Here is a 13,907-nt window from a genome sequence, read left to right on the forward strand (position 1 = left end):
AAGTATCAAAAGTAAATGTATAAATCATTCAAATTCCTTATATTAAGCAAACCAGACGGAACCATTTTTCTTTTTTTAAATTGTATTACGGATAGGCAGGGGCACACTCCCAACAGCAACACTCAGACATAATTAACAAACGAAGCATGTGTGTTTAGTTTGTCCGCCAGATCAGAGGCAGTAGGGATGACCAGGGATGTTCTCTTGAGAAGTGCGTGAATTGAACCATTTTCCAGTCCTGCTAAGCATTAAAAAAATTGTAACGAATACTTTTGGGTGTCAGGCAAAATGTATGGAGTAAAAAGTACATGATTTTCTTTAGGAATGTAGTGAAGTAAAAGTTGTCAGAAATATAAATAGTAAAGTACAGATACCCTAAAAAAAACTACTTAAGTAGAACTTTAAATTATATTCACTGAAGTATTTTACACCGCTGTTGTTGACTGATGGATTGTTGTATTGATATTGTTCTGTATATTCAGGGTGGTACTCTGATAGCGGTTGGCCTTGGTGTTGCTGCTGCAGGCTTTGCAGGTAAGAAATAGCAAACATATAATATGCACACTCACACACCTTGCTACAGTTTGTACGCCAGATAATGTGATATAACCAAAGATTTTTGGTGTTCATTACAAGTTTGCCCATACAAACCGCTGCCATAAATTATTTAACTTACCTTGTATTGGCGATACTCACTTCGTTCTCGATTCTGGAAAACAGTTTTCTTATAAATGTGACAGATTGGGTCTTATGTAGCAAAATTTGAAATAGTGTTTTTTTACATTGGATAAAAGAGCTAGAAAATGGTATATCATACACTACAGTTGAGGAACAATGGGAAAGTAATTCTGCTTTGAAAGTTAAACTTGTAACCACACTTTTGAGAAAATGGCCTTTGAATGTTTTGGTACACCTACTGGTAAGCTTTTCTTTGTCTACACACATTCATCAACGTTCACACCCTCTTAAGCCTTAGCTCCACCCATCTCTTTAAGGATTCACATGTGCTAAACAGAGTGAGTAAGGTAGTGTACTAAACGACCAAAGATTTCAAGTCTAAAGGCTGGTTTATACTACGTCTAGCGACATGTCTGCAGACAGTTGTCGCAGTGACATCATGAACATTCTATTGTCATCCGACATCAAACTTGTCGTTGTCGTTATGAAAAAGACAGGCTGCATGACATCAGCAGCCTGGTGGTCCAAAATAGCATAACTACTGTATTTTAACACTAATAAACCCATCTGTTTAAAAATGAATTTAGCATATGTCAATCTAGCAAACCAGGCAACTAATGGCAACTTTGTAAAACAAAAAAAATGGTTCATTTCTAGCTTGTTAGCTAACGTTAAGTTAGCTGGTTAGCCAGTTCAAATAATGACCATATCATAGCTGACAACGTCTTAACTTTAGCTTATTTACAAGTTAATGCCAAGCTAATTGCAGAAATAGCTTACGGTTGTGAGTGTGACGAAATAAAAGCAGGGCATTCTACCAGAGAATTTTAGAACTTGGACACTGTCTCGTTGGCCGAACATTACGTTCTCCCGAGTGGTGCAGTGGTCTAAGGCACTGCATCGCAGTGCTGGCTGTGCCACTAGAGATCCTGGTTCGAATCCAGGCTCTGTCGTAGCCGGCCGCGCCCGGGAGACCCATGGGGCGGCGCACAATTGGCCCAGCGTCGTCCAGGGTAGGGGAGGGAATGGCTGGCAGGGATGTAGGGTTGTGGGTTCGATTCCCACGGGGGGCCGGTATGAAAAAAATAATTATAATAATAATGTAAGTCGCTCTGGGTAAGAGCGTCTGCTAAATGACAAAAATTTAATTACATCCTAATTTGACTTTGATGCAGGTCATGTTGTTCTTCACATTACCGTCTCTGGTAAACACACACTATATCAAATAAAATCAATGTTTATTTGTCACATGCACAGGATACAGAAGGTGTAAACGGTACAGTGAAATGGTTACTTGCATAGTGGAGTCTTTTGTTTAGACATGTAGCTAGCAAGCTAAACAATTAACCATAATCCCAACTCATAACATTACTACCATGCATTAATCTGCAGGTAGCTAAAGCTAACCAACTAGGTTCAATGTTAGCTAGCTAACATTAGGCTACAATTAACCATAATCCCAACTCATAACATTACTACCATGCATGAATCTGCAGGTAGCTAAAGCTAACCAACTAGGTTCAATGTTAGCTAGCTAACATTAGGCTATAACTAGCAATGCTTTTTGAGATCAAAATAATATTACTACACAGATCATACACGTGAAGTTAGCTAGCGAGCCAGCCAGCTAACGTTAGCTAGCTAGCTAACAGTACACTTTAACTTGCAATGAAAATGACTTTCTGACAAAATTAGATATGTATAATCTCCGAAAATGTAGCTAGCTAGAATCTCTTACCCGTATACATGGATGAACGCTTCTCCCTCTCTGTTACAGATGCCATGGTTGCGGTTAGTTTGAAGATGTAATCTGGAGACAGGTGTTTTATACAACAGCCTTCTGTGTGTTCTTTTTTCGACTCCCTCCGCATATTTGCAATCAAACGGCAGAATTTTCTTCATCTCCTTAGCTATCATACTCTGCTATCATACTCCGGGCATTCCACTGATTTTAAAACTTGGTCAACTTCTTCCTTGACAACACTTGATCGCCGTTTCAGAAGACTGTCTGGTTCAATGAAAAATGTTTTTACCTAAATCAGGGATTTCCTCATCGTCTGATTCATTTTCAGAGTCAGAGAGAGTCAGCATGGCACGATTGTCCTCCAGAAAGTGGAGAGCATTAGCAACACTTTTGCAGTTTTTCGTGACATCTTTCAAAAAAGCCGCGTTAAAAAGGCTTACCTACACATACTGAGCAGCTCATGTTATAGACAGTAGCATGCTACATGGCAGACCAATCCGAACTCCTCTCTCGGCATGTCCAGCCCATCCATTTTCTCAGCCAATCATGGCTAGCGGGAAGGTTCCTGTCTTTTTCACTGGCTAAACCAACCAGACTCACAATTGAAATGTTTTATTCATATGTACAGATGGCATGCAAGTTTGTTATTAAGGCTCATGAAAGTTAACATGTTCCAGTTTATTTTGATCAAAAATAAATGCTTATGTTCAAATGCCTCTCCTGTGAAGTAGTGACGTGCGACCAACGCCTAGTTCCCTGAAACAAGTCACAAATGTCAGTGTACAGTTGCAGGTGATAAATCCATGTTTTGTACCGCAAGAGGCCGTTCCTCACCATCTTAGCTGCCACACATCTAGCATTTCCCAGCATTTTGCAGGAACTAATCATTTTTATGCAACGCTACACACATGCAAGAAGCATATCTCACTCGACACAACATGGATTTACTATCTTTCTGAGTTTTCTCTGGTGTTTGTAGAACCACCTGCAACTGTACACTGACACGTATAAGATACGTTTTCCAGAATCGAGAACGAAGAGTGTATCGCCAATACCAGGTTAGTTGTCGAATTTATGGCAGCGGTTTGTATGGACAAACCTGTAACGTCCAGTAATAGACACCAAAAATCTTTGGTTATCACATTATCTGGCGTACAATCTGTAGCAATCACACACCCAGGTTATTTGGTTATTCAGGAAGTTAGATGTCTTACAAAACAGTATATTATGATCTTCCAGTCATTCTGTATAGTGATAAAGTGCCGTTATCGGGTTATCTTGCAGAGCGCAGCAGTGAATAGGCACTATGCCATTATCAGCATTGGTACAAGAGTGTCAGTCAGCACAGCCGTATTGTATCATGGTTAATAGTAAGGCAGTGTGTGGTCTGCCAGTTGCCACAGGGTTCGAGTGATGTGAGGTCATTAGTTGTTGTGGCGGCTTTGAGGAACAGCACAGTCTAATTATCCTCTCTATGTACATGGAAAGGCCAGCAGCAGGCCAGCCGTGCACGTGCGTGTGTGCGGTCCCTCCACGGTTGAAGGACTTTCAGCTTTGTAGTTTTAGGAAAACAGAACTTCCTGGAGGTGGAGTAGTGGATTTACTCCGCCCACTCAGAACATGTCAGTCATCAGGTTATAAATAATGCCCTGATTACTCCCTGAGCTTAGCAGCGTGGCTCTCATACGTGACTGAGTGGTTTAGTGTTTTTCTCTTGGAAAGCAGCTCCTCCAGAGATGTTTTCTTCTGTGTGTGTCTGTGTGTGTGTGTGGAGTATATAAACAGAAAATGTTTGGCAGGGTGTAGATGCTGACTGGCTGTATGTGGGTTTGGAGAGTGACCACAGCTTATGACAGTTTACCAACACAAACACTGACCCAGTACACACCGATAACACACACACTCCGATACATATTAGACAGGACAAGAACATAGAACTGTGGTGACCAGTGAAAAGGGGTCTGTGTGTGTAGGACAAATATGTACTGTGTTTATGTTTCAGGTCGTTATGCCTTCCAGTTGTGGAAGCCTCTAGGACAGGTCCTGTCACAGACTGCTAAGAAGATGCCCACCTCAGTAAGTAAGCGACTAACTTGGTTATGTGGTGAACCACACGTCTAGGACGGTACCGCAATCCTAAGAGGAGATGAAAACATATCTAACCATGTAGACCTATATGTTTTTTTGGGCAACTTCTAATGAACTCCTACTAATTGTTTGCATGTCTTGGTACACTGTATTCTAAAACTATGCATGATCAACGATGACACCCACTGGTTTTGCAGAAAACTCTCCCACCACCCTACGGACGCACATTTGCAAATCTGGGGGTTTCATGTATTGCCCCATCAGATAGTCACCAAGCACCAATGTTTGGTTGCATGTTTGTGGTGTAGTATTTATTCCACTGACTGTCTGTAGGGTGGTTAGTGGGTGGACTGAATCATGGTCTTCAGTTTCCCCCTACTGCACCTGAGTTATTGCTCCACAGACCAAAGGCTCCACATCAGGTTCCCAGACAGGGTGATGCACCCACTGCCCTCTCTCACCTCCCCCTGACCCTGGCGTGTTTTGTGTAGCCATGTTCAGTTGGAGGACAGGAAGGGGTCAGAAAGGGCAGATGCATAGCTGCACTTCTTGATGACTCACTTTGTGTGTGTGTGAGAGAGAAACAGTCATTCCTTCTAGTGTGTGTGTATGATTTTAAAGCAGTGCGTGACGTGAGATGGATAAGTGATCAGATCTCACACTGTGTGTGTGTATGTCTGGCAGTTTCTCCCAGTGTGTATTGTGTGACAATGAGGCAGTGCGTGACCGAAGGGAGTTATTGAACCCTATGTACCACAGAATGCACTTCCACCCTTCTTACTCTAAGTATTTACACTGAGTAAAAAAGGATACCTTTCTAGTGGGTGAGTTGAATGATTTCTAGGTGTGTGTGTACTTTCAGTACTAATATCTCTCCTCTCTCTCCAGGCCTTCTCATCCCACTACTATAAAGGAGGGTTTGACCAGAAGATGACTAAAAGAGAAGCTAGCCTCATCCTTGGTATCAGGTAAGACTGGCGAAAGTGTGTGTGTGTCATGCTCGCCTGTTTGTGAAGGTGTGTGCGCACATGTTTCTATTTCAGTCTGCGTTTGATTTCTCTGGGTCTTTGATGGGTTTATATTAGTCATCTCTCTTCCTGGTTTAGTTTAATTTCACACTGTCAATCACATTAGGGAGAGAACAGAACACCTCTGAATAGTTTAGTGGTCAGAAGAACTGGATGTTCTTACTGCAACTTGTGAATATGTGATTTGACCACTAGATGGTGGTGTAATCCTGCTCTAAATATGTGTTGTCTGTGTGTAGCCATATGTAGTACATTCTTCTAACCCCAATCCTGTATCTCTCTCCCCCTGTAGCCCGACCAGCACCAAGTCCAAGGTGAGAGATGCCCACCGGAGGATCATGGTCCTCAACCACCCAGATAAAGGTCAGTTGACAGTTTAATCCATATTTACTGGACATGCGAAAGGATTGATTGGAGACGACTGAATTAATTATACAGTGATAATCTCCTATTACTGGTTCACGTGTGAACAGCATATCACCTGTCTTTATTGAACCCATATACAAGGTGTTTTTCCCCAGCGTCAGGCTTGTGCACTCGGCCCCTCTCTCCTCTATCAAGGTTAATGGCCTCCCTCAGTCTCCCTCTCCTGAGAGGTGTACACACACACACACATACAAAGTCACGCACATACACAGCAGTTAGTTTTACACACTTGTCCACACTGTGTTTTTCCCTCTCCTGAGAGGAACACACACACACAGCGGGTAGTTTTACTCTGTGTGAAATGAGAAATGGCCTGTGGGATTCCTCTCTGACTGGGCGATAAGAGCTGAGGTGACAGAGCGAGGGAGGAGTTAGAGAGAAAGCGGAAGATGGGGACAAATAATAAATAGGGGGATGAAATATGGGGCTATAAGCTCTGTAGGGTCACCTGTAGTCACATCCATCAATACTGTCATCCTTGGATATGGATTTTTGTGTTCTGTTTCAGTAGGAGGTAGCACAGTTTAAATTATAGTTAATTTGCATGTGTTTGGTTACTGGGACATCGATAGAGGAGAGAGGGTAATAACCCACAGATGGTCTGTCAGTCAGCTGGGTCTGGGCAGGAAAGAGTTGACTGATTCCTGGTCAGAGTAATGTGTTGGAATGATTTGGCTAATTACCTCTCATTAGTTCCTGTCTGTGAGCCAATAAGGTTCAGTGAGCAAGATGACGAGATTTCAGGAAGTGATTCGACAGACTGCTCTCTATTTCTGCCTCTCTAGGCCCTCTAGCCCTGTTTTTAGTATCTTTCTTTCCTTGTGAGTGCTGAAGGCCGTACCGGGCCGGCTCTGTGTGTCAGTGACTGATTAGCAGACTAGTTGAGGCCTTCATCAGGCCCTGCTCTCTGTCACTGCAAACACTCCCTAACAGTCTCATGTATTACCCTAAACACACACACACACAGTACTGCTTCTGCTGACACACTACACACCACCTAGAGAGGGCAGTATACACACATGGCTACTAAGGAAGTGTTGTGCACACACACACACACCTGTGCCCTTCAGGCTGTCTTGGTAGTGTCACACAGCATACTACTCCCAGGATGCTGTACTCATTGACCCTGTGAGCTGAGCAGACCACTCTGCCTCAGGACACACACACCTCTATCATGTGTTTTCAGAGCAGTGTGGTGAAGGGTAAGAGACGAGGAGAGGAAGTCACTTTAGACTATTAGGATGCAACCCAACCTCAGTTTGTGCTAGCTCAGCATACACCTATTCCCTGTGCTCTATAGTGATTAGTGTTCCACCGTGTGTTAATGCACAGTGCCGGCAGGCCAAGCAGCTATAGAAGGTGATTGGATGTGACTGAGACGGGTAATGACTGAGCCTACTGTAGTCCTCTACACCTGACCTCTACATAGACTGGTTGTGTCAGTCAGTAGATGTCACTGAGGGGGTTTTGAGAGGGCATTGGGTTGGTGTGACTGAATGTCTGGGAAACAGCTTGCATGTCATGTGTAGACTGCGTTATATTGTTTTCACCTGGAATAGATAGAGGGGTGTGAGGGATGGAGGGGGGGGTGAAACAGACCGGTATTGATGAGAAGCGGATGTGTATTCTCTCTCCAGGTGGATCTCCATACATGGCCGCCAAGATCAATGAGGCTAAGGACATACTGGATAAAGACCAACGCCGCTAATAAAAACTACAGCCCCCATCACCCCTCTGACCTCCTGGACTACAGTATACTACAGATCTATTTATTCTAGCCCTAACACATTACCATCCCCAGAAGCAGTCCTACTGCACCAATGGACTATTCCGAATCCTCGTTCAGGAAAGGTTATCTTTCAAGTTGAAGGTCACCTGTAGTTATAAAAGTCAACATGTCTACTGTACAGTCTGTTGTAAATACACTATACCATAAGATACAAGATAATAATATTCCATAGAATAACTAATTAAAACATATACAGTGGGGGAAAAAAGTATTTAGTCAGCCACCAATTGTGCAAGTTCTCCCACTTAAAAAGATGAGAGGCCTGTAATATTCATCATAGGTACACGTCAACTATGACAGACAAAATGAGAATTTTTTTTCCAGAAAATCACATTGTAGGATTTTTAATGAATTTATTTGCAAATTATGGTGGAAAATAAGTATTTGGTCAATAACAAAAGTTTCTCAATACTTTGTTATATACCCTTTGTTGGCAATGACACAGGTCAAACGTTTTCTGTAAGTCTTCACAAGGTTTTCACACACTGTTGCTGGTATTTTGGCCCATTCCTCCATGCAGATCTCCTCTAGAGCAGTGATGTTTGGGGCTGTCGCTGGGCAACACAGACTTTCAACTCCCTCCAAAGATTTTCTATGGGGTTGAGATCTGGAGAATGGCTAGGCCACTCCAGGACCTTGAAATGCTTCTTACGAAGCCACTCCTTCGTTGCCCGGGCGGTGTGTTTGGGATCATTGTCATGCTGAAAGACCCAGCCACGTTTCATCTTCAATGCCCTTGCTGATGGAAGGAGGTTTTCACTCAAAATCTCACGATACATGGCCCCATTCATTCTTTCCTTTACACGGATCAGTCGTCCTGGTCCCTTTGCAGAAAAACAGCCCCAAAGCATGATGTTTCCACCCCCATGCTTCACAGTAGGTATGATGTTCTTTGGATGCAACTCAGCATTCTTTGTCCTCCAAACACGACGATTTGAGTTTTTACCAAAAAGTTATATTTTGGTTTCATCTGACCATATGACATTCTCCCAATCCTCTTCTGGATCATCCAAATGCACTCTAGCAAACTTCAGACGGGCCTGGACATGTACTGGCTTAAGCAGGGGGACACGTCTGGCACTGCAGGATTTGAGTCCCTGGCGGCGTAGTGTGTTACTGATGGTAGGCTTTGTTACTTTGGTCCCAGCTCTTTGCAGGTAATTCACTAGGTCCCCCCGTGTGGTTCTGGGATTTTTGCTCACCGTTCTTGTGATCATTTTGACCCCACGGGGTGAGATCTTGCGTGGAGCCCCAGATCGAGGGAGATTATCAGTGGTCTTGTATGTCTTCCATTTCCTAATAATTGCTCCCACAGTTGATTTCTTCAAACCAAGCTGCTTACCTATTGCAGATTCAGTCTTCCCAGCCTGGTGCAGGTCTACAATTTTGTTTCTGGTGTCCTTTGACAGCTCTTTGGTCTTGGCCATAGTGGAGTTTGGAGTGTGACTGTTTGAGGATGTGGACAGGTGTCTTTTATACTGATAACAAGTTCAAACAGGTGCCATTAATACAGGTAACGAGTGGAGGACAGAGGAGCCTCTTAAAGAATAAGTTACAGGTCTGTGAGAGCCAGAAATCTTGCTTGTTTGTAGGTGACCAAATACTTATTTTCCACCATAATTTGCAAATAAATTCATTAAAAATCCTACAATGTGATTTTCTGGAAAAAAAAATCTCAATTTGTCTGTCATAGTTGACGTGTACCTATGATGAAAATTACAGGCCTCTCTCATCTTTTTAAGTGGGAGAACTTGCACAATTGGTGGCTGACTAAATACTTTTTTTCCTTTTTTACCTTTTTATTCCTCTGTGTGGTAAAGACATTATGGCCGCTGTGAAATTAACCCTGTATGAATGGACAACAGAGACCAAGCCTAGCTGAGCAGTGTGTGTGAACAACGCAGGTAGTAATTTATCAAAGGTTGCTGAATAAAACATTTTCTGTAATGGTAATCAATGACTCATTATTGTGTTTCTCTGATTAGTCCCTTTCTTCTGCGCTGAGATGCCATTGTAGTAAACTATTAACAGTGCTGCAGGTTCTGATGAGAGAGGGAACATTGGGTAAGAGCTGTTTTTGAATGGTGACATTTCACTTTTTAAATGAGAGCCATTTCACCAGTAGCCTGCAGTAGCCTTTCCCCCTTCTGATAACCAGGTGGCGAATCGCATCTCTGCATGTCTGGCAGACATATCAGTATGGATGACGGATCACCACCTCAAGCTGAACCCTGGCAAGACGGAGCTGCTCTTCCTCCCGGGGAAGGACTGCCCGTTCCATGATCTCGCCATCACGGTTGACAACTCCGTTGTGTCCTCCTCCCAGAGTGCGAAGAGCCTTGGCGTGACCCTGGACAACACCCTGTCGTTCTCCGCTAACATCAAGGCGGTGACCCGCTCCTGCAGGTTAATGCTCTACAACATTCGGAGAGTACGACCCTGCCTTACACAGGAAGCGGCACAGGTCCTAATCCAGGCACTTGTCATCTCCCGTCTGGATTACTGCAACTCGCTGTTGGCTGGCCTCCCTGCCTGTGCCATTAAACCCCTACAACTCATCCAGAACGCCGCAGCCCGTCTGGTGTTCAACCTTCCCAAGTTCTCTCACGTCACCCCCCTCCTCCGCACACTCCACTGGCTTCCAGTTGAAGCTCGCATCCGTTACAAGACCATGGTGCTTGCCTATGGAGCAGTGAGGGGAACGGCACCTCTGTACCTTCGGGCTCTGATCAGTCCGTACACCCAAACGAGGGCATTGCGTTCATCCACCTCTGGCCTGCTGGCTCCCCTTCCTCTGCGGAAGCATAGTTCCCGCTCAGCCCAGTCAAAACTGTTCGCTGCTCTGGCACCCCAATGGTGGAACAAGCTCCCTCACGACGCCAGGACAGCGGAGTCACTCACCACCTTCCGGAGACATTTGAAACCCCACCTCTTTAAGGAATACCTGGGATAGGATAAAGTAATCCTTCTCCCCCCCCAACAATTTTTTTTGTAAAGTGGTAATCCCACTGGCTATAGGGTGAATGCACCAATTTGTGAGTCGCTCTGGATAAGAGCGTCTGCTAAATGACGTAAATGTGCCCTTGAGCAAGGCACTTAACCCTAATTGCTCCTGTAAGTCGCTCTGGATAAGAGCGTCTGCTAAATGACTAAAATGTAAATGTAAATGCAGTAGAAGGTTTTTCCACATGTCGAAGAGGAGGGCTAGACAACCATGTAATCTGCACCGTGTTGCACATGCCTTCATTCCAGCATGATTTAGCTACGCATCATTAAAATACAACTCGTCCTGGGAGAATGCAGTTCCCAAATGATGTTACAGTGAACCATGTCCGTCTCTGTTGGGAAGCTATTGATTATCATGTAGAGTAGGGATGGGCAACTTTGATGGGGGTGGGGGCCACAAAAAAACGGAACTCATATATTTGTATTGGTCCGTGGGCCTACAAAAAGCAAGTTGCCCATCCCTGATGTAGAGGGTAAGTGTCAGGTGTGTGTGTGGTAGTGTATGCACTGTTTGTGTGTTGCTGTAATGAAGGTCAGGGCTCTGTGTGTTTGGCTGATCTCTGCTCTGCTGTCCCTCCTGTGGATGGGTCTATTTCTAGCCGTTCCTCTCCCTGTGAAGAAACCACATGGCCCTCCTGAGCTAGCCTCTCTCTCCCTGTCCCCTCTCTCCCACTGCCCCCCACCCTCTCCCCAGTCCTCTCCATCAGGGTATCTTTCCATTACCACGTGTGAAAAGATTTTGCTTTGCCAGCTTCCTGCTGTCCATAAGGTTTGTTTTGCCAAGCTTCTGCATCTGTGCGGAACTGCCATGCTGGAGAGAGGGGAAATGACTAACCTTTATAACCCACACCTCGTAAAAACTCTTTTTAACAGCTTGTGCACTATAAATATGCAGGGCTCTGGGATACAAAGTATATTACATAAATGAGAGATACAAAGTATTTTGAAAGCTTGTGCTTCTTCGCATGTCTGGTTCCTCAGTTAATTAAGCAATTAAAAACATCCCATCATGCTTAGGGTCATGTATAAAAATGCCCAGTTGCCCATTATTTTGGCTACCATGGCTAGAAGAAGAGATCTTAGGGTGTGTGCGCGTCTCAGTCACCAGATCTCAACCACTCCTGGGAGATTCTGGAGCGGTGCCTGAGACAGCGTTTTCCACCACCATCAACAAAACACCAAATTATGTAATTTCTCGTGGAAGAATGGTGTCGCATCCAGACACTTGTAGAATCTATGCCAAGGCACATTGAAGCTGTTCTGGCGGCTCGTGGTGGCCCAACGCCTTATTAAGACACTGTATGTTGGTGTTTCCTTTATTTAGGCAGTTACAGTTGAAGTCGGACGTTTACATACACTTAGGTTGGAGTCATTAAAACTCGTTTTTCAACCACTTCACAAATTTCTTGATAACAAACTAGAGTTTTGGCAAGTCGGTTAGGACATCTACTTTGTGCATGACACAAGTAATTTTTCCAACAATTGTTTACAGACAGATTATTTCACTTATAATTCACTGTATCACAATTCCAGTGGGTCAGAAATTTACATACCCTAAGTTGACTGTGCCTTTAAACAGCTTGGAGAATTCCAGAAAATGATGTCATGGCTTTAGAAGCTTCTGATAGGCTAATTGACATCATTTGAGTACCTGTGGATGCATTTCAAGGCCTACCTTCAAACCCGGTGCCTCTTTGCTTGACATCATGGGAAAATCAAAAGAAATCAGACAAGACTTCAGAAACTAAATTTGTAGACCTCCACAAGTCTGGTTCATCCTTGGGAGAAATTTCCAAACGCCTGAAGGTACCACGTTCATCTGTACAAACAATAGTACGCAAGTATAAACACCATGGGACCACGCAGCCGTCATACCGCTCAGGAAGGAGACGCATTCTGTCTCCTAGAGATTAATGTACTTTGGTGCGAAAAGTGCAAATCAATCCCAGAACAACAGCAAAGGACCTTGTGAAGATGCTGGAGGAAACCGGTACAAAAGTATCTATATCCACAGTAAAACGAGTCCTATATCGACATAACCTGAAAGGCCGCTCAGCAAGGAAGAAGCCACTGCTCCAAAACCGCCATAAAAAAGCCAGACTACAGTTTGCAACTGCACATGGGGACAAAGATGGTACTTTTTGGAGAAATGTCCTCTGGTCTGATGAATCAAAAATAGAACTGTTTGGCCATAATGACCATCGTTATGTTTGGAGGAAAAAGGGGGTCGCTTGCAAGCCAAAGAACACCATCCCAACCGTGAAGCACGGGGGTGGCAGCATCATGCTGTGGGGGTGCTTTGCTGCAGGAGGGACTGGTGCACTTCACAAAATGGATGGCATCATGAGGAAGGAAAATTCTGTGGATATATTGAAGCAACATCTCAAGACATCAGTCAGGAAGTTAAAGCTTGGACAACAAAGTCAAGGTATTGGAGTGGCCATCACAAAGCCCTGACATCAATCCTATAGAACATTTGTGGGCAGAACTGAAAAAGCGTGTGCGAGCAAGGAAGCCTACAAACCTGACTCAGTTATACCAGCTCTGTCAGGATGAATGGGCCAAAATTCACCCAATTTATTGTGGGAAGCTTGTGGAAGGCTACCAGAAACGTTTGACCCAAGTTAAACACTTTAAAGGCAATGCTACCAAATACTAATTGAGTGTATGTAAACTTCTGACCCACTGGGAATGTGATGAAAGAAATAAAAGCTGAAATACATCATTCTCTCTACTATTATTCTGACATTTCACATTCTTAAAATAAAGTGGTGATCCTAACTGACCTAAGACAGGGAATTTTTACGAAGATTAAATGTCAGGAATTGTGAAAAACTGAGTTTAAATGTATTTGGCTAAGGTGTATGTAAACTTCCGACTTCAACTGTATCTGTATTTATACCATGGCATTGTTGAATACTTGTTTCTGATTGGCTTGAAGGGCATTCTAGAGCTTGCATTATTTAAGCAATAATGCCTGAGGGGGTGTGGTATATGGCCAATATACCATTGCTAAGGGCTGTTCTTAGCGCGACGAAATGCAGAGTGCCTGGATAAAGCCCTTAGCTGTGGTATATTGGCCATATACCACAAACCCCCGAGGTGCCTTATTGCTATTATAAACTGGTTACCAACCAAATTAGAGCAG

General features: G+C 43.8%; 1 protein-coding gene across 1 annotated transcript; it reads left to right on the forward strand.

Annotated features, from left to right (window-relative positions):
* Positions 1–482: 482 nt before the first annotated feature.
* LOC311119288 (dnaJ homolog subfamily C member 15-like) lies at positions 483–9,700 on the forward strand (the record flags this gene model as incomplete). The annotated part of the gene is made up of 5 exons (XM_084194009.1): positions 483–534; positions 4,425–4,498; positions 5,399–5,478; positions 5,831–5,901; positions 7,602–9,700. Coding segments are annotated over 5 exons (348 nt in total), but the record flags the coding sequence as incomplete, so codon positions are not given.
* Positions 9,701–13,907: the final 4,207 nt, after the last annotated feature.

The sequence above is a fragment of the Coregonus lavaretus genome (genome assembly GCF_964263955.1).
Source record: "Coregonus lavaretus genome assembly, contig: HAP1_SCAFFOLD_1792, whole genome shotgun sequence".
NCBI lineage: Eukaryota > Metazoa > Chordata > Actinopteri > Salmoniformes > Salmonidae > Coregonus > Coregonus lavaretus.